The sequence below is a fragment of the Strongylocentrotus purpuratus genome, unplaced genomic scaffold (genome assembly GCF_000002235.5).
Source record: "Strongylocentrotus purpuratus isolate Spur 01 unplaced genomic scaffold, Spur_5.0 spur5_scaffold_11, whole genome shotgun sequence".
Taxonomy (NCBI): Eukaryota; Metazoa; Echinodermata; class Echinoidea; order Camarodonta; family Strongylocentrotidae; genus Strongylocentrotus; species Strongylocentrotus purpuratus.
This window is the reverse complement of record NW_022145596.1, coordinates 15,653,708-15,675,579: the sequence shown is the minus strand read 5'-3', so window position 1 is coordinate 15,675,579 and position 21,872 is coordinate 15,653,708. Positions and strand designations below refer to the sequence as shown.

The 21,872-nt window shown below is 39.9% G+C and overlaps 1 protein-coding gene across 3 annotated transcripts in view; it reads left to right on the top strand.

Annotated features, from left to right (window-relative positions):
* Positions 1-16,047: 16,047 nt before the first annotated feature.
* The window catches only part of LOC587178 (anoctamin-4), a 46,701-nt gene continuing 40,876 nt past the window's right edge, over positions 16,048-21,872 (top strand). For all 3 annotated transcript variants that reach the window (XM_030980768.1, XM_030980767.1, XM_030980769.1), the window contains exons 1-2: positions 16,048-16,169; positions 20,786-21,190. In XM_030980768.1, coding sequence (XP_030836628.1) covers positions 20,810-21,190 — 381 coding nt within the window. In that variant the 5' untranslated portion in view covers positions 16,048-16,169; positions 20,786-20,809. The remainder of the gene's footprint in view (positions 16,170-20,785; positions 21,191-21,872) is intronic.

The window sequence follows — 21,872 nt, the reverse complement described above, 5'->3', positions numbered from 1 at the left end:
TTTACCACGAGTTAAATTATATGTTGGTATGTGTATATAATTTAACTCGTGATTAAAAATGTGGATTTTCTATACCTTCACATTGTGTCTCATTACATGGGAGATAAAGTAATACCATATGGCACTTGTGTTTAAAGGAGAGTTGGTTTCTGTGGCCAAGAAAAGTTCTATCTATATGTAAATGAGACAAAATGTGAAGGTATAGAAAATCCACATTTTTAATCACGAGTTAAATTATATGTTGATATGTGTATGTGTTTTTACGCGTAGATCATAATCAAAATATTATACACGGTTCAGCATTTGCTCAAAAAGCTATATAGACCATGATTAAGGAATAACGTACCATAACTCGACTGTCTCCGATAACATTGATAGCGGCTTCGGAGAGGATCTCCTAGTAAACCTATACACGACTTTTTGTTAGCAATGGAATCCAATGACCGGGGTAATATGTAAGGGGTTTAGACACATAGGAGCTCTATACAAACGTGACTATTATCTTTAAACTTGAAATCCATTTTACATAACCCAAGAAAATGTCAGACAAAATCCATTAAACTATAACTCCAAAGCCTGTGCCTAAATTAAAAACTTAAAAAACACCCACTAGTAGATAGAAACGCACTCTCTTGAATGCTATCATTAATTTTTGTAATTAGATTATCCAAAAACTCTGTTGAAACAACATTTCCCATACGATGAGGTAGAGTAATTGAGTGCCTAAAACCCTTGGGCTTCCAAGGGCTCCGACCCCTGAACCCCACGCCAATTAGGGACCTGCCAGTGTCACAATTAGGTATCAAAATAATGCTAATCTGACCGTAAATTATTGTCTTAAACCCCTGACCTTACGGGGGCGGACAAGGTATCAACATTATGTTCATCTGACCGCAGGCGCGTAGCCAGGGGGGGGGGGGGCAGTATGGTCCCCCCAAAACCGCCGGCCAAAAAAATAGAGGAGTGAAAAGGAAGAGGACGTATGAAGAAAAGGGTGTAGACAAAGAACATTTTGATATTCAGACAAGGATTAAGAGTCGAGAACGTTACAACGATTGGTATTCTTTCTCTAAAAAGATTAGGAGTCGATAACACGACACAACGAATTGTCTTCTTTCTCTAATGATTGAATGAAACGTTAAAGCTTCCGCGCGAGGGGGGGGGGGGACATAATTCAGACGAGGATTATTTTTGGGAACGTTGAAACGAATCGTCTTCTTTCTCTAATAATTTATTGAAATGTCAAAGCTTCCGCACTTCGCGGAGGAGGGTGGGTGGAAACACGCCCCTCCCTGCACCCACCCCCCTAATTACATCACTGCTGGTCACCATTATGTACCAATATTTGGCTCGCATAATTTCAAATAAGGCCCCCCCCCTAAGAAATCCTGGATCCGCGCCTGCACTGACGACACATCAGGCCTATACTTGCGTTTTGTGAGAGGCTCAAGTATCCGGGCCAGCTATTTATAGTTGAGTAAGTTTTGATGAAAAACAAAAACGAGTACTCGCTCTCCAATCGTATTGGTTATTGGGGCATTTCGAATGTCATCAAATATGTTTTTTTCATTTTAACATAATAATTGTTTTGCGACTCAATTCAGACCTGACTAAATATAAACTTTTTCGTAAGGCAATAGACAAGTAATTTAGTCATATACCTGATTAACATTTGAAGATTTCCTACACTAGTGCCTGGCCGTGCGTGTTCCATATTTGAACACTAAGTTGCACCTGAAATTGCAACATGTGCATTATAAGCTCCAAACGCTTTCTTTCATACAAATACACCAACAAAAAATCCCCAAAGCTTGAATGCATACTATTTTACAAGATGTGAATAAACAATATGAATTATATTAATGATACACTTACATGTACATGCAAATGCATGATCATTTTTGCGCTTCTTGCTCCCAGCAAGATAGTTTCCTCCTACATTTAATTTTGTTGCTGTTATGAGTTTTATGAGTTTATATTCATATTTTTGTTATCAAACAGGAATAAATAAATGAATATATAAATACATTTGTACAATGATAATTGTAAAATGATGATAGAAGAACCAATGAAAATCGCAACTGATCTTCCCTAATTCCTTTTCTTTCTTCCTCTTTGTTTTCTGTCCCTTTCTCTCCTCTTTCCCTTTCACTTCCCTTACTTCTCTCTCTCTCTCTCATTTAAGTTTGCTGAGGGTAGCAGGGGCCCTTCGCCACCTTCCCCCGATCCACGCGACTTTGGTGGGATTAATCGCAACTGATCTCTGCTTCTTTTCACCCTTTTCTTTTCTTCTTCCTCTTTTGTGTTCCATTTTAGCTCTCCTCTTCCCTTTCCTTCTTTCTCTCTTTTTTGGTGGGAAGGGGGTGGGATGGTCGAGGAGGGGGGCAGAGGCAAAGGCCTTTCTCCGCGATCCACATCTTGTTTGCAGAAAAATTGTAACTGATATTCCTTCTTTTCTTTTCTTTTTTTGTTTCTTACCCTTTCCTTCCTTCTCTCTTGTTTTGCGGGGAGGGGGGGGGGGGGGCAACAGCATGGGCGGCAAGGCCCTTCCGGCCCCCCGATCTCCTTCTTTTCCCGATTTTCTTTTCTTCTTCCTTTCCTCTTCTCTCTTCTTTCCCTTTCCCTTCTTTTCCTTCCTTCTCTCTTTCTTTATGCTTGGGGGGGGGGGGGGGGAGGGGGCAACAGCTTGGGAGGCAAAGCCCTTTCAGTGCCCCCCCCCCGATCTCCTTCTTTCCCCTTTTCTTTTCGTCTTCCTTTCCCTTTGTCTCTTCTTTCCCTTTCCCTTATTTGTCCTTCCTTCTTTCTTTCTCTCTCTCTCTCTCTCTCTCTATCTCTCTTTTGCTGAGGGGAGGGGGGGAGGGGGTGGCGAAGGCCTTTCGCCACCGATCTCCTTCTTTTCCCCTTTTCTTTTCTTCTTCCACTTCTTCCTTTCCCTTACTCTCCGCTTTACCTTCTCTCTCTCTCTGACTCTCTCTCTCTCTCTGTTCATTTTTTGTTGGCGGTTTGGGGTCAAGACCCTCGCCCCCTCGCCCCCCCCCCCCTCCCCCATGGACCCGCGCCGGGAAGACCTGTAGTGTGGTCCCTAGCTATCTGGCAAAGCTGAATATGGGTTATCCAGTCGTTTCATTCATTAAGTATAATTATACTTGTATTAGTGGGGGCTGTTAGGGATATTTTGGTGAAGATTCTTCTAAAAGCACGGAATGTCCGACACGGACATTCTGCGCGGGTAAAATCCGCACCGATCGTCCGCTCTCGATCGATCTCTAATAGTCGGACGATCGGTGCGGGTTACATTCTACGCGGTCACACCGGCACGATTTTCAATTTTTTGGGAGCAAAAAAATAAATAAATTAGTGCTCACTACCCCCCCCCCCCCGCACGGCCGGCTGTTTCGCCGCTAAATATTTTCTCACGAATTGGGCCCCCTCCCCTGCCGCCGGCTGGATCCGCCCCTGGGGACCAGTGCTTGTCCAATCTATTTTTGAAAGAATTGAGTAAATGGTGCGGAGATGACAGATGGAGGAAGACTTATTCCAGGATTCAACCACTCTCAGTGACTGAAGCTTTTTCTTCGGGTGGTGTCGTCTTGTAGCTTATATTGTGCAGATTGTGAAGAAGACTGTGGGATCGGCGTTTACGAGGCTGTTCATCATCTTGTTATGTCGCCTCTTTTCATTCGGTATTGCAGAGAATACATGTACATACATTTGGCCTATACCAGTGGCGGATCCAGGGGGGGGCCGAAACGGCCGCGGCCCCCCCTATTGGCGGCGCAAAAAAAAAGAAAAAAAAAAGAAAGGAGAAGAGAAGAAAAAAAGGAGAAGAGAAAAGAAAAGAGAAGAGAAAAGAAAAGAGAAGAGAAAAGAAAGAAGAGAGAGAGAAAGAAAAAAGAAGAAGATACCCCCCCCCCCCACCTCACTCCCACTCCGGGGTCGGAGGGACCGATTTTGTGTTCCCAAAATTTCCGATAAAGGGTTACTTTTCACGCAACAAAGTCCGGCCCGTAATACACACAAATCCGGCCCGCTCTGACTTTACACACCGAAGATAAAGGGGTGCTTTAAACTAAAGCCCCTTTCACACCGGATCTGCGTAGAGTTGCGTAGTGTTGCGTACCGACTACGCCGAAGTTAAGCTGCGTACTCATGAATAAATTGATGCTTCGGCGTAGTCCCTGCGTAGGCTTGCGTACGATCGGCGTAGGGTTGCGTACGATCGGCGTAAGCACCGCGTACCTACGGCGTAGGCAATTGGCGTAGGGTTACGTACGCTTGCGTAGGCCTGGCGTAGGGTTACGTACGCTTGCGTAGGCCAGGCGTAGGGTTGCTTACGGTTGCGTACGGTTGCTTACTATGTGCGAAAATGCCATGTAAAAATGCAATAGACGCTTTGTAGGAGCTGCGAGTATAGCCATTGGCGCTTTATAAACATAATTATATAATATAAAAAAATATGTTAAAAAGACAGTTCAATATGAACTGTGCAGTGTACAAAGAATTGTTCATGTTATTACATGTGAACATAACTTGATCTTAGTATAATAATAACATTCTGACAAACTGTGACATCCAAGGGGCAGTGGGTCTCTTTTGCATGCGTGAAATAGGGCTGAAAGGCCAATTTGCGTAAAATAGTGAGTGTAGAAAATAACATTTATAAACCTGCCATAAGTTTTAATAGTAAAAAGTGCCATTTGGTACACGTTTTTGACCGTTAAATTTTCAGTTTTTTTAGTAGGTTTTAGCAACTGCTGAGGTTATTTTGCAGTAATGTTAATTTGTTCAAGATTTTATTTTCCAAAAAATGCAGACATTTTTGTTGATGTACTACATTATTGTACTATGCATCATTCAAAAAGGTAATACATGAACTTTCTTTTGATGAACATTGCAAGGTCACGTGATGTGATTTGATACCTCAAAACGCCAACAAAAGAGAGCGCTTATTTTGATTTGTGAATAAATGTGGACAAAAGTCTGATATTTGTTGACTATATCCCTTTTTTCACTCATTTGTACAATATCATTCCATAACAGTTTCCTGAAAGTTTGAAGACGATATCTGTTGTCCTTGGTCCGTAGCGTATTTGTGTTTGACAATGTAATGATATAAATGTTAGTCATTTATTAGATTTAAAGAAATACTTCTGACATACGCACTCACTCAGTCTCACTAACAGAGTGAGACAAAATTATTTCTTTGCTTATTTCAATTAAACAAAATTATATTACAAACATACAAACAGGACCACAAACGTACACACAAGCAAACAAACCGACACAAATACATACAGATTTCCACAAAACATAATAACATTTCGCATGAGGCATCAGTTTATGAATCTTATCTCTGTTTATTATATCAACAGCCTGAGATGTCAATTATCACAAATTGAATAAAACCATAACAAAACAAAACATGTCAGTCTGAAATACCTTGTAGAAGTACAAACAGAATTACAAGAAAGAATTATCAATGATCAATACCTGCCAAGTTTACATCCAGGTATAAACCAAAAAATCTTCATACCATACGTTTTTAATGCTTCGTCGGAATGGCGTAGGGTAGCGTAGGCTTGCGTAGGCTTGGCGTACATTTGCGTAGGCTTGGCGTACAGTTGCGTAGGCTTGGCGTACAGTTGCGTAGTAAAGTCTACGCCGAAGGTACGCGAAAAAAATTAAACATGTTTAATTTTTTGCGTTCATCTCGCGTACCCATTCGCGTCCCTCCGCGTACAGTTGCGTAGGGTTGCGTACGGTCGGCGTAGGGTTGCGTACGATCGGCGTAGGGTTGCGTACGATCGGCGTAGTCGCTACGCAACTCTACGCAACTCTACGCAACTCTACGCAAGGCCCGGTGTGAAAGCCCCTTAAGAGAGGGAACATACATGCGCGTACCCTAGATAACACTGAGTGGGTGGGGGGGGGGGGGGGGGAGGGGGAAGGACAAGGAAATGGCGCTAAGTGACAGTAACGACGAATATTAGGGAAAAACTGTAATCGGGAGATTTGGGGTCATTCCAGAAGGCTTGGAAAACGTTATTGAATAGAGGGGGCCGGGCCGGCCGCATAAAATCTCGAGCCACGGATTCAAAGTTAAACGTTACAAACAGCCCCTGCTTTTTGAAAAAAATTAAAAAGGGCACAATATTTTGGATGTCTTTCAAATAGAAGCTATATACTAAACAGTCAAATTTTAAATTAACGGTAGGGCCGCTTCACAACTCTTATTTTGCCCTTCATTTGGATTCAGCTCATACCAACTCGCTTGTGCTTATATTTGAACTCATGTTGGTAGTGATAATGGACAGCGGCGGCGATCCTGGGCCCGATAGAGGGACACGTCCCCCCGGAAATTTAGATATTTAGCTAGAAAGAAATATACATGTAGCGGAAAGAACGTACATATTGGACTAAAGGATTTTCTAGAATGCATAATTTCAGCATTCTACATTGCAAAATCTCGCTTGGTCGCTACGCCCCGGCCCTCGCCCGATAACACAAAACTAAGATATGACGCTCCCGGTTGCGATTATTTCATGGTTGGTGTATAAATAGATCTTTTTTTCCCCCTTTCATTTCTACTGACCTTATTGTATGCTATCACAATCATGTTTGTTTCATTTTCCTTTAAAGCATGCGTAGCTAGGGGCGGTAGGGGCAGTAAGAGGACATAGGACGAAAAAAAGGGGCAGACAAAGAAACATTTTGACAAGTCTAAAACGGTACAACAAATCATCTTCTTTCTCTAATAATTTAATGAAACATTAAGCTTCTGCGCTTTGCGCTGGAGGGGGAAACTGAATTCAGAGAAAGATTAAGAGTCGGGAATGGAACAACGAATTATTTTCTTTCTCTAATAATTTCATTAAACTATGAAAGGTCTAAGCTTCCGCGCCTCGCGCGGAAGGGGGAAAATGAATTCGAACAAGGATTAAGATTCGAGAATGGGACAACGAATCATCTTCTTTCTCTAATAATTTAATGAAGCGTCAGAAGCTTACGCGCTACGCGCGGGAGGAGGAAAACTGAATTCAGACAAGGATTTAGAGTCGAGAATGGAACAACGAATCATCTTCTTTCTCTAATAATCAGGGCTCAAATTAATTTTTTGTCCGCGGGGGCTCTTCCCCCCCAAAAAGAGCCCCCTGAGCCTTCTCACGGGGGCTCTTTTAGTGCTGACGGGGGCTCTTATTTTAATACAAATTTACATTGAATTGGTAACCATGAAACTCCTGAATTCCTTGGTATTTAATCATTATCATTTATTTAAGTCGGCATTTTCCCTCTTAGAAATTTACTTGTTACATAGCTGTATACTAATTTATCCCCGTGATCAGTGGCGGATCCAGGGGGAAAAAAGAAAGGAAAAAAAAAGGGGGGGGGGGGGAAAGATTTTTTTTTTTTGCTGTTGAAAAAAAAGTGTTCCCATCCCACTTGTATCACAGAGAAACAACAGTTTAAGTTAAGTCTAACGTTAACGTTAAATTTGTTATTAAAATGTAGAGTACAGCCCTTGGCCTTAGGCCTAATTTAGGTCGTAACTGTTACTGTTTGAAAATCTAAAGTAAAATTAGACGGTTTTCATGGTTATAGACCTAGTAAGTGAGAAAAAAAAAGTTTACCCGTCACTGAGACCAGGTCAATCAATCTTTTAGATCCATTTTTAGGGTCTAACGTTAGTAGATATAATGTAGATACAGGCGCGGATCCAGCGGGGGTGAGCGGGCCTTGCCCCCCCCCCCCCTTTCCGCAAAAGAGAGAGAGAGAGAGAGAGAGAGAGAGAGAGAGAGAAGGAAAAGAAGGGAAAGGGAAAGAGCAGAGAAAGGGAAAGAAAGAAGATGAAGAAGAAAAGAAAAGGGGGAAGAAGGAGATCGGGGGGGGGGGGGGAGTACGAAATGGTCTTGCCTCCCAGGCTGTTGCCTCCCCCGCCCCCGCTAAAAAAAAAAGAGAGAGAAGGAAGGGAAATGAAAAAAGGAGAGCTAAAAGGGACCAAAAAAGAGGAAGAAGAAAAAAAAGGGTGAAAAGAATTTCGATGCGGTGTTCGAGTAGAATTCTGTAAGATGATGATATACTTTCTCGTAGCTTGATGTGACGAGATGTCTCTATCCAGATATCTGTTGATAGTATTATAGAATATAGAAGCCTGAAATGACCTTCTGCTCGTAACCGACAAGTCACCGCATTAAAATTAAATTGCAAATAGTGTTCAACAACACGATGGTGGATGAAACTTTCTAATATTCGAAGATATATGACCTTCAGACCATATTGTTTCATTATTTTTTATTCAATCAATCAACGTCAAAGAATTGATTTATCATCGCTCTTCAATTTATTATTTCACCTTTTAATGTACTTTCATTCTTATGAATCACGAAAGAACACTGAATTGCATTCTTCAATGTTTGTTTTGATTAATTTCCTCCCCTTTCCTTCTCCCTGTTTAATACTGATAAAATTTCAATTTTTCTTAATCAAGGCAAAATATTATTTTCATATTTTCTTTATGCAAGACAGGAAGAGAGAGAGAGAGAGAGAGAGAGAGAGAGAATATGTTAAGTGAGAATTATCGAGTACAACTATGAATTGCATCCTTTTCAATATTATCCAATTCGCTGAAAATATTCAGAATATGAATATGATAAATCCTCAAAATACACTAACGCTGTTCAACGCATCCAACGCTCCAACCATAGCCCATACGCCAATGCACCATATTTCTCAATATGAAAAGATTTTTAAATGAAATTTGAAGAAAAATCAAATTTACAATGCACTGACAGGCATCAGTTGAAATCATGAATTCTCTGTGACTCGCTTAGCACTAGTTTCTGAGGGACCAGTCACTAAAGAGGAAATAAAGGGAAGGAAAATTGAGAAAGAAGTAAATAAAAGAAAGGGGATATCAGTTGCAATTTTCCCGCCAACAAGTTGCGGATCGGGATGGGGGTGGGGCAAAAGGCCTTTGCCTCTCCCCGCCCCCGCTAAAAAAAAAGAGAGAGAGAGAAGGAAGGAAAAGGAAAAAGAGGAGAGCTAAAAGGGACCAAAAAAGAGGAAGAAGAAAAAAAAAGGGTGAAAAGAATTTCGATGCGGTGTTCGAGTAGAATTCTGTAAGATGATGATATACTTTCTCGTAGCTTGATGTGACGAGGTGTCTCTATCCAGATATCTGTTGATAGTATTATAGAATATAGAAGCCTGAAATGACCTTCTGCTCGTAACCGACAAGTCACCGCATTAAAATTAAATTGCAAATAGTGTTCAACAACACGATGGTGGATGAAACTTTCTAATATTCGAAGATATATGACCTTCAGACCATATTGTTTCATTATTTTTTATTCAATCAATCAACGTCAAAGAATTGATTTATCATCGCTCTTCAATTTATTATTTCACCTTTTAATGTACTTTCATTCTTATGAATCACGAAAGAACACTGAATTGCATTCTTCAATGTTTGTTTTGATTAATTTCCTCCCCTTTCCTTCTCCCTGTTTAATACTGATAAAATTTCAATTTTTCTTAATCAAGGCAAAATATTATTTTCATATTTTCTTTATGCAAGACAGGAAGAGAGAGAGAGAGAGAGAGAGAGAGAGAGAATATGTTAAGTGAGAATTATCGAGTACAACTATGAATTGCATCCTTTTCAATATTATCCAATTCGCTGAAAATATTCAGAATATGAATATGATAAATCCTCAAAATACACCAACGCTGTTCAACGCATCCAACGCTCCAACCATAGCCCATACGCCAATGCACCATATTTCTCAATATGAAAAGATTTTTAAATGAAATTTGAAGAAAAATCAAATTTACAATGCACTGACAGGCATCAGTTGAAATCATGAATTCTCTGTGACTCGCTTAGCACTAGTTTCTGAGGGACCAGTCACTAAAGAGGAAATAAAGGGAAGGAAAATTGAGAAAGAAGTAAATAAAAGAAAGGGGATATCAGTTGCAATTTTCCCGCCAACAAGTTGCGGATCGGGATGGGGGTGGGGCAAAAGGCCTTTGCCTCTCCCCGCCCCCGCTAAAAAAAAAGAGAGAGAGAGAAGGAAGGAAAAGGAAAAAGAGGAGAGCTAAAAGGGACCAAAAAAGAGGAAGAAGAAAAAAAAGGGTGAAAAGAATTTCGATGCGGTGTTCGAGTAGAATTCTGTAAGATGATGATATACTTTCTCGTAGCTTGATGTGACGAGGTGTCTCTATCCAGATATCTGTTGATAGTATTATAGAATATAGAAGCCTGAAATGACCTTCTGCTCGTAACCGACAAGTCACCGCATTAAAATTAAATTGCAAATAGTGTTCAACAACACGATGGTGGATGAAACTTTCTAATATTCGAAGATATATGACCTTCAGACCATATTGTTTCATTATTTTTTATTCAATCAATCAACGTCAAAGAATTGATTTATCATCGCTCTTCAATTTATTATTTCACCTTTTAATGTACTTTCATTCTTATGAATCACGAAAGAACACTGAATTGCATTCTTCAATGTTTGTTTTGATTAATTTCCTCCCCTTTCCTTCTCCCTGTTTAATAATGATAAAATTTCAATTTTTCTTAATCAAGGCAAAATATTATTTTCATATTTTCTTTATGCAAGACAGGAAGAGAGAGAGAGAGAGAGAGAGAGAGAGAGAGAGAATATGTTAAGTGAGAATTATCGAGTACAACTATGAATTGCATCCTTTTCAATATTATCCAATTCGCTGAAAATATTCAGAATATGAATATGATAAATCCTCAAAATACACCAACGCTGTTCAACGCATCCAACGCTCCAACCATAGCCCATACGCCAATGCACCATATTTCTCAATATGAAAAGATTTTTAAATGAAATTTGAAGAAAAATCAAATTTACAATGCACTGACAGGCATCAGTTGAAATCATGAATTCTCTGTGACTCGCTTAGCACTAGTTTCTGAGGGACCAGTCACTAAAGAGGAAATAAAGGGAAGGAAAATTGAGAAAGAAGTAAATAAAAGAAAGGGGATATCAGTTGCAATTTTGGAAATGGAAAGAAAGAGAGCAAGTAAGAAAAAATAGTTAACTGCCAGTGTCACAACAAAATAAGGTATTAACCGTAACTAAACGCCTAAAATCCCTGAGCTTCCGGGGCTCTGGCCCTGGACCCAACCGAGGGCCCTAAGTCGGGCCTCTTGATACCCAGCTGTCCGTAATTTAGTGCCTAAAACCCTTGAGCCGAGTCGAGAACGGTACAGCGAATCGTCTTCTTTCTTTAATAATTTTAATGAAACGTCAAAGCTTTCGCTTCGAGCGGGAGGGGGGGGGGGGGGGGGGTGGAACCGAATTCAGACAAGAATTAAGAATCGAGAATGGTACAACGAATCGTCTTCTTTCTCTAATACTTTAATGTAACGTCAAAGCTTCCGCGCTTCGTGCAAGAGGAGGGGGGTGGGGCTGGCTTCAGACAAGGATTAAGAGTCGAGAACGGTACAACGAATCGTCTTCTTTCTCTAATGATTTAATGAAATGTCAAAGCTTCCGCGCTTTGCGCGGACGGGGGGGGGGGGGGGTAAAATGAATTCAGACGAGTTTTATTTTCGAGAACGGTACAACGAAACGTCTTATTTCTCTAATAATTCAATGGAACGTCAAAGCTTCCGCATATCGCCCTCGAGGGGGAAACTGAATTCAGACGAAGTTTATGAGTCGAGAATGGGCAACGAATCGCCTTCTTTCTCTAATGATTTAATGAAACGTAAAAACTTCCGCGCTTCGCGCGGCAGGGGGTAAACTGAATTCAGACGAGGATTATTTTCGAGAACGGTACAACGAATCGTCTTCTTTATCTAATACTGTAATGAAACGTCAAAGCTTCCGCGCTTCGTGCAAGAGGGGGGGGGGTAAACTCAATTCAGACGAGGATTATTTTCGAGAACGGGCAACGAATCGCCTTCTTTCACTAATGATTTAATGAAACGTCAAAGCTTCGGCGCTTTGCGGAGGAGGGAGTGGGAAAATCGCCCCTCCCTGCACCCCCCCCCCCATTACGTCAATGCCGGTCACCATTACGTACCAATATTTGGCTCACATAATTTCAAATTTGCTCCCCCCCCCCTAAGAAATCCTGGATCCGCGCCTGCCCGTGATGACATTCTCTCCATTTCTTCCCGTTTTGCACATAATGTCCTCTTCATTATTCGGAGCAACCGTATTTGCATTCTTTCTTTACTTTTAGTCTTTACCATATCCTTCCAAAACACAGGGGCGGATCTAGCTTTTTGCTAAGGGTGGGGGGGGGGGTAAACCAAATACGATGTGGAGCATCGTCCACGAGCCGCGAAGCGGCGAGGCGATTTTTTGGTGCTATTTTGAACCCCCGTTAGTGATGTTTTCCTGGCATCTACTGAAATCTACTACTACTGTGTAGGTGTGGACACATGAGAGCATTTTTCTATGCACATCACATTTTCACTTGGCAGCCCAAGGGGGATCGGGGGATTAAACCCCCTAAACCGCATTGATCCACCCCTGCAACATCTTTGCTGATCTTCTTCTCAATATTGATTTATTGGTCGAGTTACATTATTTGCTGGTCTTTTAGAACAACCAGATTTCAGAGGATTCACACTTTTCACGACGAAAAACTTCTCCATGTTTCAGTCCTTGCGCGATCGTCTCCAGCTCCAGCAGATATTGGGCGTCAGCGTGCACACCGGTACGTACTACTGGCGCAGTATGACGGCCGCATTAGCTGTGCACTGCGAGCTTCCGTTGTTTGTATCGGTAATACTCATAGAGATGGGAGAGAAAGCGCCATCTAAGTTCCATTTCATTGGTTTAAGGTTTGAAAATTGATACTCAATATTGTGTTAAAGTTATATAATAAAAGATAATCTTTTTTTTTATAATTCCACGGGGGCGATTTTTTATTTTGCAATCGCCCCCGTGGGCAACCTGACGGGGGCGATTATGGAGCTCACGGGGGCGAATCGCCCATCGCCCCCGTGCATTTTGAGCGCTGCTAATAATTCAATGAAACGTCAAAGCTTCGAAGCGCGGAAGGGGGGAAACTGAATTCAGACAATGATTAACAACCGAGAACGGTACAACGAATCGTCTTCTTTCTCTAATAATTTAATTAAATGTAAAAGCTTCCGCGCTTCGCGCGGGAGAGGGGGGGGGGGGGAGCTCAATTCAGACAAGGATTAAGAGTCGAGAACGGTACTCTTTCTCTAATGATTTAATGAAACGTTAAAGCTTCCGCGCTTCGCGCGGGAGGGGGTATGGAAACCGAATTCAGACAATGATTAAGAATCGAGAACGGTACAACGAATCGTCTTCTTTCTCTAATAATTTAATGAAACGTCAAAGCTTCCGCGCTTCGCGCTGGAGGGGGGGGGGGGGGAAACTCAATTCAGACAAGGATTAAGAGTCGAGAACGGTACTCTTTCTCTAATGATTTAATGAAACGTCAAAGCTTCCGCGCTTCGCGCGGGGGGGGGGGGGGGGGTATGGAAACTGAATTCAGACAATGATTAAGAATCGAGAACGGTACAACGAATCCGTCTTCTTTCTCTAATAATTTAATGAAACGTTAAGCTTCTGCGCTTTGCGCTGGAGGGGGGAATCTGAATTCAGAGAAAGATTGAGGGTCGAGAATGGAACAACGAATTATCTTCTTTCTCTAATAATTTCATTCAACTATGAAAGGTCAATGCTTCGCGCGGGAGGGGGAAAACTGAATTCAGACAAAAGGAATAGGAGTCGAGAATGGTACAACAAATCGTCTTCTTTCTCTAATAATTTATATCAATTAATGAAAGGTCAAAACTTCCGCGCTTCGCGCGTAATGGGGGGGGGGGAGGGGGAGGGGAACAGCGAGCTGCCCGAATATGAATTTGTTATATCTTTTCTCGTATATTTTGCTAATAAATAACACTTTCACAAAAATACATATTATCCTCAAATTTTTGCTCGCTCGCTTCGCTCACTAGCCAAATTGTGAAACTAGAAAATTACTTTTCGGGCGAGAGGCTTCAGCCCCCCCCCCCCCCGATGAAAATGTCAAAAAAATTACATATGGTGCTTCTAATATGACATTGTCAGTTTTGGTATGTTGAGTTGAAAAACGGTCTGCGCAATTTTCAAATTTCCGGCCCCCCCCCCCCCCCCCCCCCTATTGGAAAATCCTGGATCCGCGCCTGTATACTGAGGTTTTTGAGTCTGTCTTCTCTCTTAATTTCTAGGACTTAAATTTTAAATCCATTTTGATACTTAAAATATTTCAATATTTGGGAATTCGACTAAAAGTTTTATCGAAACCAGCTTCTAGATATAAATCTTGGAGAGACCTAAACTTCTCGCCAATCAGATGTGCATATTTCCAGTTGCACCAGTTGATGATATATATATATATAGTGCAAATGCACTTGTCAAACACCCACAATTTAAAGAATGTTTACCTCTTAGACAACAAAGCACTTATTCTCTAAGATCTCAATCAAAGTTTAAACAATACCAATGTAAAACAAAACGCTTCCAGTGCAGCTCTCTTCCTTACTTTATAAATCTTTTGAATAAAATGTAATATCAATATTTTTAGAATTTCACAGTCCATGATTGAAATATGTGAATGAATTTTGATAGTTTTTATCTCAATTTTCTGCAATACTGAATATTTCTTGCCATCTCCCCTCATCTGTAATGATAAGGTACCCTTTGTCTGTCTCTTCCTCTCTTCAACCCTCTCTCTCTTTCCGTCTTTCTCTCCCGTCCCCTTTCTCTTTCTTTCTCTCCTTCTCTCTCTTTGTCATCACTCCAACTCTCCCTCTCCTACACCTCTCCCTATCTCTTTCTTTTTTAACAAAAATTTGAATCTGATCAATGAATGTTTATGAAATGTCTATATGTTTGATTATTGATTTATGTCATATGTTGTGTTATTTCAATTTGAATTGCAATTGTATTGTATATAACCTTGTGAAATGGATCGCAATTCAGCCATTGGCTGCGATGATCTTTTTTAATAAAAACCATTTCTATCTATCTATCTATCTATGACTGACTGTTGGCATATTTCCAGTTGAACCAGCTGACACCAATTAATTTGCATTATGGGGTGTGTGCAGATCTATGTTTTTTTAACAATTTATCTGAATTTACAGCATATTTCTTAATTACTGATGATTTAGGTATATGCAATTCATTTCGAAAATACTACAAATATAAAGTACCAGTTATTAGGACATTTCGCTACTTCGTATGAATTACATTTAATTAAACATGAATAAGGGAAACATTAACTATGAACTAAAATAATTTCAATAAAATACAAATATATGAAAAAATTTCGATTAATTAAAATAAGTCTACTTAATATTACCGATGCCTTTACATGGAAAATACTGACGTACCAGTATTGAAGTGTTGTGGCCGTTCAACTGTTTGGAAGTTTTACCAAATGTTCTAATGGCTCAGCTAGACCAGTAAATCTAAAAGACTTGAAATATAAATACAATTGACTTAAAATTTAAATCTTTCAGGGACTTAAAATTTTAAGTCTTAGCTTAGACTTATTTTTGAAATGAATCCAAGAAAGGTTTAAAGTAAATATTAAAAGACTTGAAATATAAATCCAATTGACTTAAATTTTAAACCTTTTCAGGGACTTAAAATTAAGTCTTAGCTTAGACTTATTTTAAATCCAAGTGTTTTGTCACTGATTACAGTCGCCCTTGGATTTAAAAAATAAATTCTTCGGACTTAAAAATAAATCTTAGAAATTAAGAGAGTTGATGGTGTTATTGTCTGACGGTATTTCAACTTCCATCGTTCTAACTTATCTTGAAGAGTTTTTATAGCTCTAAAACTGTGATTTGATATAAAAAATCTAAAGAGAGAAATGAAGGAAGGAAGAATAAAGAAAGACAGAAAGATCTCTATATTATTATGTGACTTTCTGCTAAGCGACTTTCTGCAAAGGGAGAACACGCCTCTAACTCTGTGCCTTGGCAACAGTTTCTAATGACATCACAAAGCTTTTACGCATGCGCAGTTTGAAAGTATACCTTTCAATATGGCTGCATTCAGAGATGATGTCGAGTTCAACATGGAAAGTGTTTGAACTAAATCTAGATCTCAGTGATAATTTGAATGGTTTTCGCAGTCTGAGAGGTAAAGTAATTATGCAGTCTTATGTTAGAAAACATTTTCATTTCAACAATTTTCTTCATTTTAAGAAGATATTCGAGTTCGACTGTGAGTCGTGTATGAATTTTCGCCGAGTGTTGTTGTGTTGTGAGGATGCGATTATGCAGCTTGCAGCTGCAGCTTTCCAAGGCCAGGCCGCACCCGATGCCAGGCTCGGCGTTGTCGCCTGGCCTGGCCACAGGCCACACTTGTTGATGATGCATGATGTCATGTTTTTGGTTCTTGAATCTTGAATCTTGAATCTTGAATCTTGAATTTGTTGCACCCAAAAAGCTACTTGGTTGGTTGGTCCTCCAAAATACTCGTCTGAGTTTTAACTGTAGGTGCGGGTAGGATGTCTTAGCCATCTAAACATAGCCTTGCAAATTATGATAGGTCTATTACCTTATTTTTGATGCATCACATTTTTCGATAAATCAATTGTAAAGCCCCGTGCGTGAAGTTAGGTCTCGTTGTTTTTATGACTTTTTTAGATTCAGCGCGCATGCACGATTGGACATCGAATCTTTAGATCGCGATATCTCCAAAATCCTTCCCCGATAATTTTTTTGGCATACTCGTGATATAGGCCCCGCGCAACGGCATCGCGCGCACTTCAACACAGCAGCGGGGCCTGTATCACGACTATACTTATATACTCGTTATATAGGCCCCGCGCTACGGCATCGCGCACAATTCAACACAGCAGCGGGGCCTGTATCACGAGTATATATTAGCGAGTCTGCTATTCAACTCGCTATATATACTCGTGATATAGGCCCCGCGCAACGGCGTTGCATGTTCTACAACATAGACATGGGGCCTGTATCACGACTATACTGTATACTCGTGAACAAGGCCCCATCCTATGCATTTTCAAGACGGACAGCACGGTAGTGGGGCTTCTTTCACCGAAGTATAATTTAGGGGGTGATTTGAGGTTTAATAAATAGATCTAGAGCTAGCAAACGATTAAAAAGGGTTACATTTAAATGATTAAATTTACTTTTAGACCCTAGATCTATTTTAATATTTTTCCTTCTTTAATATTTTACCTTCTTAAATATTTGTCCTTTTTTAATATTTTTCCTTTTTTAATATTTTCGTTTTTTTTAAAATATTATGGCCCCCTCTCTTTGAATTTATCTATTATTGAATTTTTTTATTTTTGGGGCCCCCCCCCCGCCCCCCCTCTCTTTAAATTTATCTTTTAGTTAAATATTTTTCCTTTTTAAATTTTTTTGGGGGGGCCTGCCCCCCCCCCCCCCCCCCCCCCCCCCCCCCCCCCCCCGTGGCTACGTGCCCCCCCCCTCCTAATTATTATTTAAAAAATAAGTCCCTTTCAACCCCCTTTTTAACTCACTTTTATCTCCCTTTTATTGCTGTCCGTCATGAAAATGTTGGCTGAAGACTGAAGTTAGAAGTCTAAGGTGATTTGTAATCGATTACAAGACGGGTAAGTTGCGGGGCCTATTTCACGATATTGCCATTTTTTTAGTTGAACCAATCTGTAGCAAAAAAATTTGCCGTCCATTTGGTAATAATTGAAATAAATAAATTTGTGTAGAATATGAGAAATCATAAGATCGAATATCACATTTTGTAATGAGTTCTAAAATGTCCGCGAACTTTGGTCACCCCTTCATAGGATTTTGCTCAGAATCGATGAAAAAGACGTACATGCAGAGTTATGTTGTTTTGCTAAATTTAGCCAAACAGCTGTATCGCGCGATATGCAAGCGTATGCATAGCATACGCATGTCATGCGCAACTTGCAGCTTGAGCCACGCTGTTTCCGCGATATGTGCCATTGACTAGTATGGCTAGCCGTTCGCACCATAAACCCCGGAAGTGAATACGTTGTCTTCGCGATATTGCCATTGAGTATAACGTGTATTCACTTCCGGGGTTTATGGTGCGAACAGCTATCTATACTTTCATTCACTATACGCGCAGATGTTACGCGATGTAACCATGGTTTGGACTGAGTGGAGCTCACGCCTCCCTAATTAGCTGATTCCAAAAATGTGAGAAGGGTATTTTCAAACTGTTAGGCCAAATGATCCCTTGGGGCTAGCAAAAAAAAAAGCACCTGGATATTATCCTTACGTCTAGCCCTACTTAAGCCGTGGCGGCGCAGCTCAGGAAAGATCCAAATTTTGGAGCTGGGATGCAAACAACATTTCAATCGCTGTTTTGACCAAGAATTTTTTTAGAAAACTGGGGGTGGTCCCTATGGGGAATATTGAGAAAAACCTGCTCTTTCATATGACACCACATTTATTGAGTTTCATCTTCAGGATCACGAGTAATTAAGGTTTGAATTTCAATTTCTTCATAAAATCATTGACCAATTTTGCATGGTCGCGCAATGCACGTAGACCACATAGGGATGCGTGCATTCTCTACGGGAGGGATTTTAGCACACAACATCGGGTGTGCGATCAGACACCCTACTTTCAGGGCCAAACTGGATTTTTGTCACGCATCAGGGCCAAAATGTGGAAAAAAAAGGGTAGTAATTGCTCAAGGCCCTCAGCTAGCTCCTCGCATGGTTCGTGTACATATTTCGCATGCACGTAACACGTCGCTTCATGTGCGCGCGCGATTTCGAAACGTACACTATCTACGCTATACCCTCGCGCGCCGAGTCATGAAAATGTCATCATAACTGATCTTTGAACTTGGCATCTCTGTAAGCCTCTGATTTGGGTAGGGTCGGCTCCTCTCTTTAGAGACAGAAGCCAACCATGGGCGTTCTTGTTCAAGCGTTTTGGCCATTTATGGCCAAAACTCTTTGCCATAAATACTACATTTTTGCAGATTCATATCCGATGCATTTATTTATTGAAAATTAATCCACAGGCAGTAGGCTAAACTACATCAGTTTCACTTGCCAACTTGATTGTAAAACAGAAATGCATAATTATAATACCAGAAATCCAGAAAATTACTATGGTGAAAAATGTAAAAATACAGCATCATCTTTTTCTTTCAAATCAAAAGGACCGTCAACATGGAACTCTCTTCCTCATTATATTAAAACAATTTCGTTTCTTAATTCTTTTAAATCAAAACTTAAGGTTTTTTTATTCACATACTCTACAAAATAATTAATCCATCCTAACTTTTTTAACTTTTATAACTTTTAAACTTTTTTTTTTTGCCATAATGTCACTATGCTTTTCTAATTCCTTTTCAGTAAAAATTTTGGTATTTTAATAAGCTGGGAATTGCCTCAACAGAACCTTTATTTGGTTCTTTTGCAATTTCCATTTCATGTTCATTATCTATTTTCTTGATTTCTTACTCTTGTCTTTACTTCTCTTTTTAATTGTGTGTTTAAATTTCAATGTATACTGTGTATCCTACATGTAAATATGTTGTCAATATACAATGTTTTTCAATGTACTTTTTTTAAATGGACTTGAATAAAATCAAATTGAATTGAATTGAATTGATTGTATAATCCATTTAATGGTCCCTTTAAAAAAAAATTATGGGTCAAAAAGACATCCATGTTGAAAATCTTGCAGCCATATTTTAAACTCTCACTGTGCATGACGTCATCTAAATCTCATCCCTTCTAGTCTATGCGCAAGGCAAAATGTTTATGAAGGAAAAAAACTGTGATAACGTCATTACAACAAACTCGTAGCTCGAGATGAGAGCAAAGATACGACAAAAGATACAACAATTTCGAGAATACCAACTCTTTCTTAACCTCAAAGATACAACAATATTAGAGATAACACAGGGTTCAGAATACAGCCCCTGGACTTTTGCTTCTGCTTTATACATTGTACATGTATGTATGTCTGTAAATAGTGCTAAGTCTGTGTGAAATTTTGGATAGAGATTTATAAAATGGTCCTCAATATTAATCCACTGTAAATTACATGAAACAGTTTGACATATTGACCTTCAAAATTGGAGAGGGGTATTAATTTACAAAACCGCCAGCACCTCAAGGTTTGCTAGCTAGGGTCAAGCCTCAAGCTAGCCCACAATGTATGTAATCACATCTACACTCAAAGATTTTTAAAGGCCAAGTCCACTCCAAAAGTAATTTGCTTTTAAAAGATGAAGGACAACAAGAGAAACAGAGCAAAAAAAAAAATAACTTACAAGGAAGTTATGATTTTGATTATGGTTTGAAAAACTATGGAACTTGGAAAATCACTACACAAATTGCCAATTTGGTTATCAGTTTGTGACGTCATTGCCTCACTATTCATCAATTTTCCTTAAATATTTTTTTATCCCATTAATTTCCCTTTTTATCCCCATAAACTTAATTCCCCATGCCTTTCCACAGGTTATGTGATTTGTATCATATTGCATGCTTGACATTTTATACAATATTTTATGAACTTTTATACAAAAATTTACTCATAAATCATCATTAAACATCTAGTATGGTACAATGATATACATGTAAAACACTGTAGGTGAACAATTTTTGTTGGAATAAACACTTGAATGAAACTGAGATAAAAGATACACAATGCATTGCACGTTCTAAAGGTAGAAGCCCAAAGCCATACATGTATACAGTCATCATTTCATATATGTCGTGCAATTCTTAATTTCCTTCATAGATTTGATCTGTTGGATAAACAAAAATGGAACCTATTTATGATGAGACCTACGGGGGCAAGGCCCTCAATCTGGCTCCAATCGAGATGAACGGCGGGAAGAAGAAGAAAAAGAAAAAGAAGAAGCATCGGAAGTCGCACGAGGCCAAGACCATAACCAAGAGAATAGACTATGTCTTGGTGTACAAGCACCGCGAGGAAAACTCCTTTGAATCCGCGGATGATTTTGAGGAGTACAGCCGGGAGAAGGAGCTCCGTGATCGGTTCCAGGAGGCCATGGTGACCAAGGAGCGGCTGGAGGTCCAGGAGGAGACGGTTGGGGATCACACCTATGTCAAGATCCACAGCTCCTTCAACAGGCTCTGCAAGGAGGCGGAAGACATCAATCTGGAGATGCCACTCAAAGGGGTAAGATTTGGGAATGTCACTTGCATGGGGCTCTTATTTGATGTGCATGCATGTTGTTCAAGAATGACATCAATGAATCCATTGTGTATTTAAAAATAAACAATAGTTATGTCTCCATCAGCTCGAGATTGCCAAATAGCCCACTGTTTCTGATTTGGAAAATAAGCCCGAAGTTACAAATCGCGTCTTAATCAGCTCGAGACTCGACCTCCAAACGCTCGAAACTCGAGCTTGAGATATTTTGCTCAGCGTTCGGGCATAGTGCGAGTCTTCGGGCTGGTGAGGACGCACCGGACAAATAACAGAATATTTTGCAAACTAGCCCAAGATATCTTGGGATGATTATCTCGACCAAATATCCTGCTTATTGCAACTGTGGTCTCATGAAGACGCGAAATAGCTGAATAATTTGTGATTGGGAAAGTTAAAATAGCGTGTGATTTGGCAATCTCGAGCTGATGAGGACAGGCCTATTGTGGACCTGTTTATTTCCAATCCTAGTGTAACACTCAATTTCGGAAGTTGAAGTAAATTTAGTAAAATTCTTGAATATACATGTTCACTTGATTGCCATGTTTATAGAGTAGGCCTATTTCAGTGAAATGGAAAGAAGAAGATAATTTCAAAGGAAATATCTGTGCATAATTGCCATACAAAAGGAATATATACTGATAACGTGGCA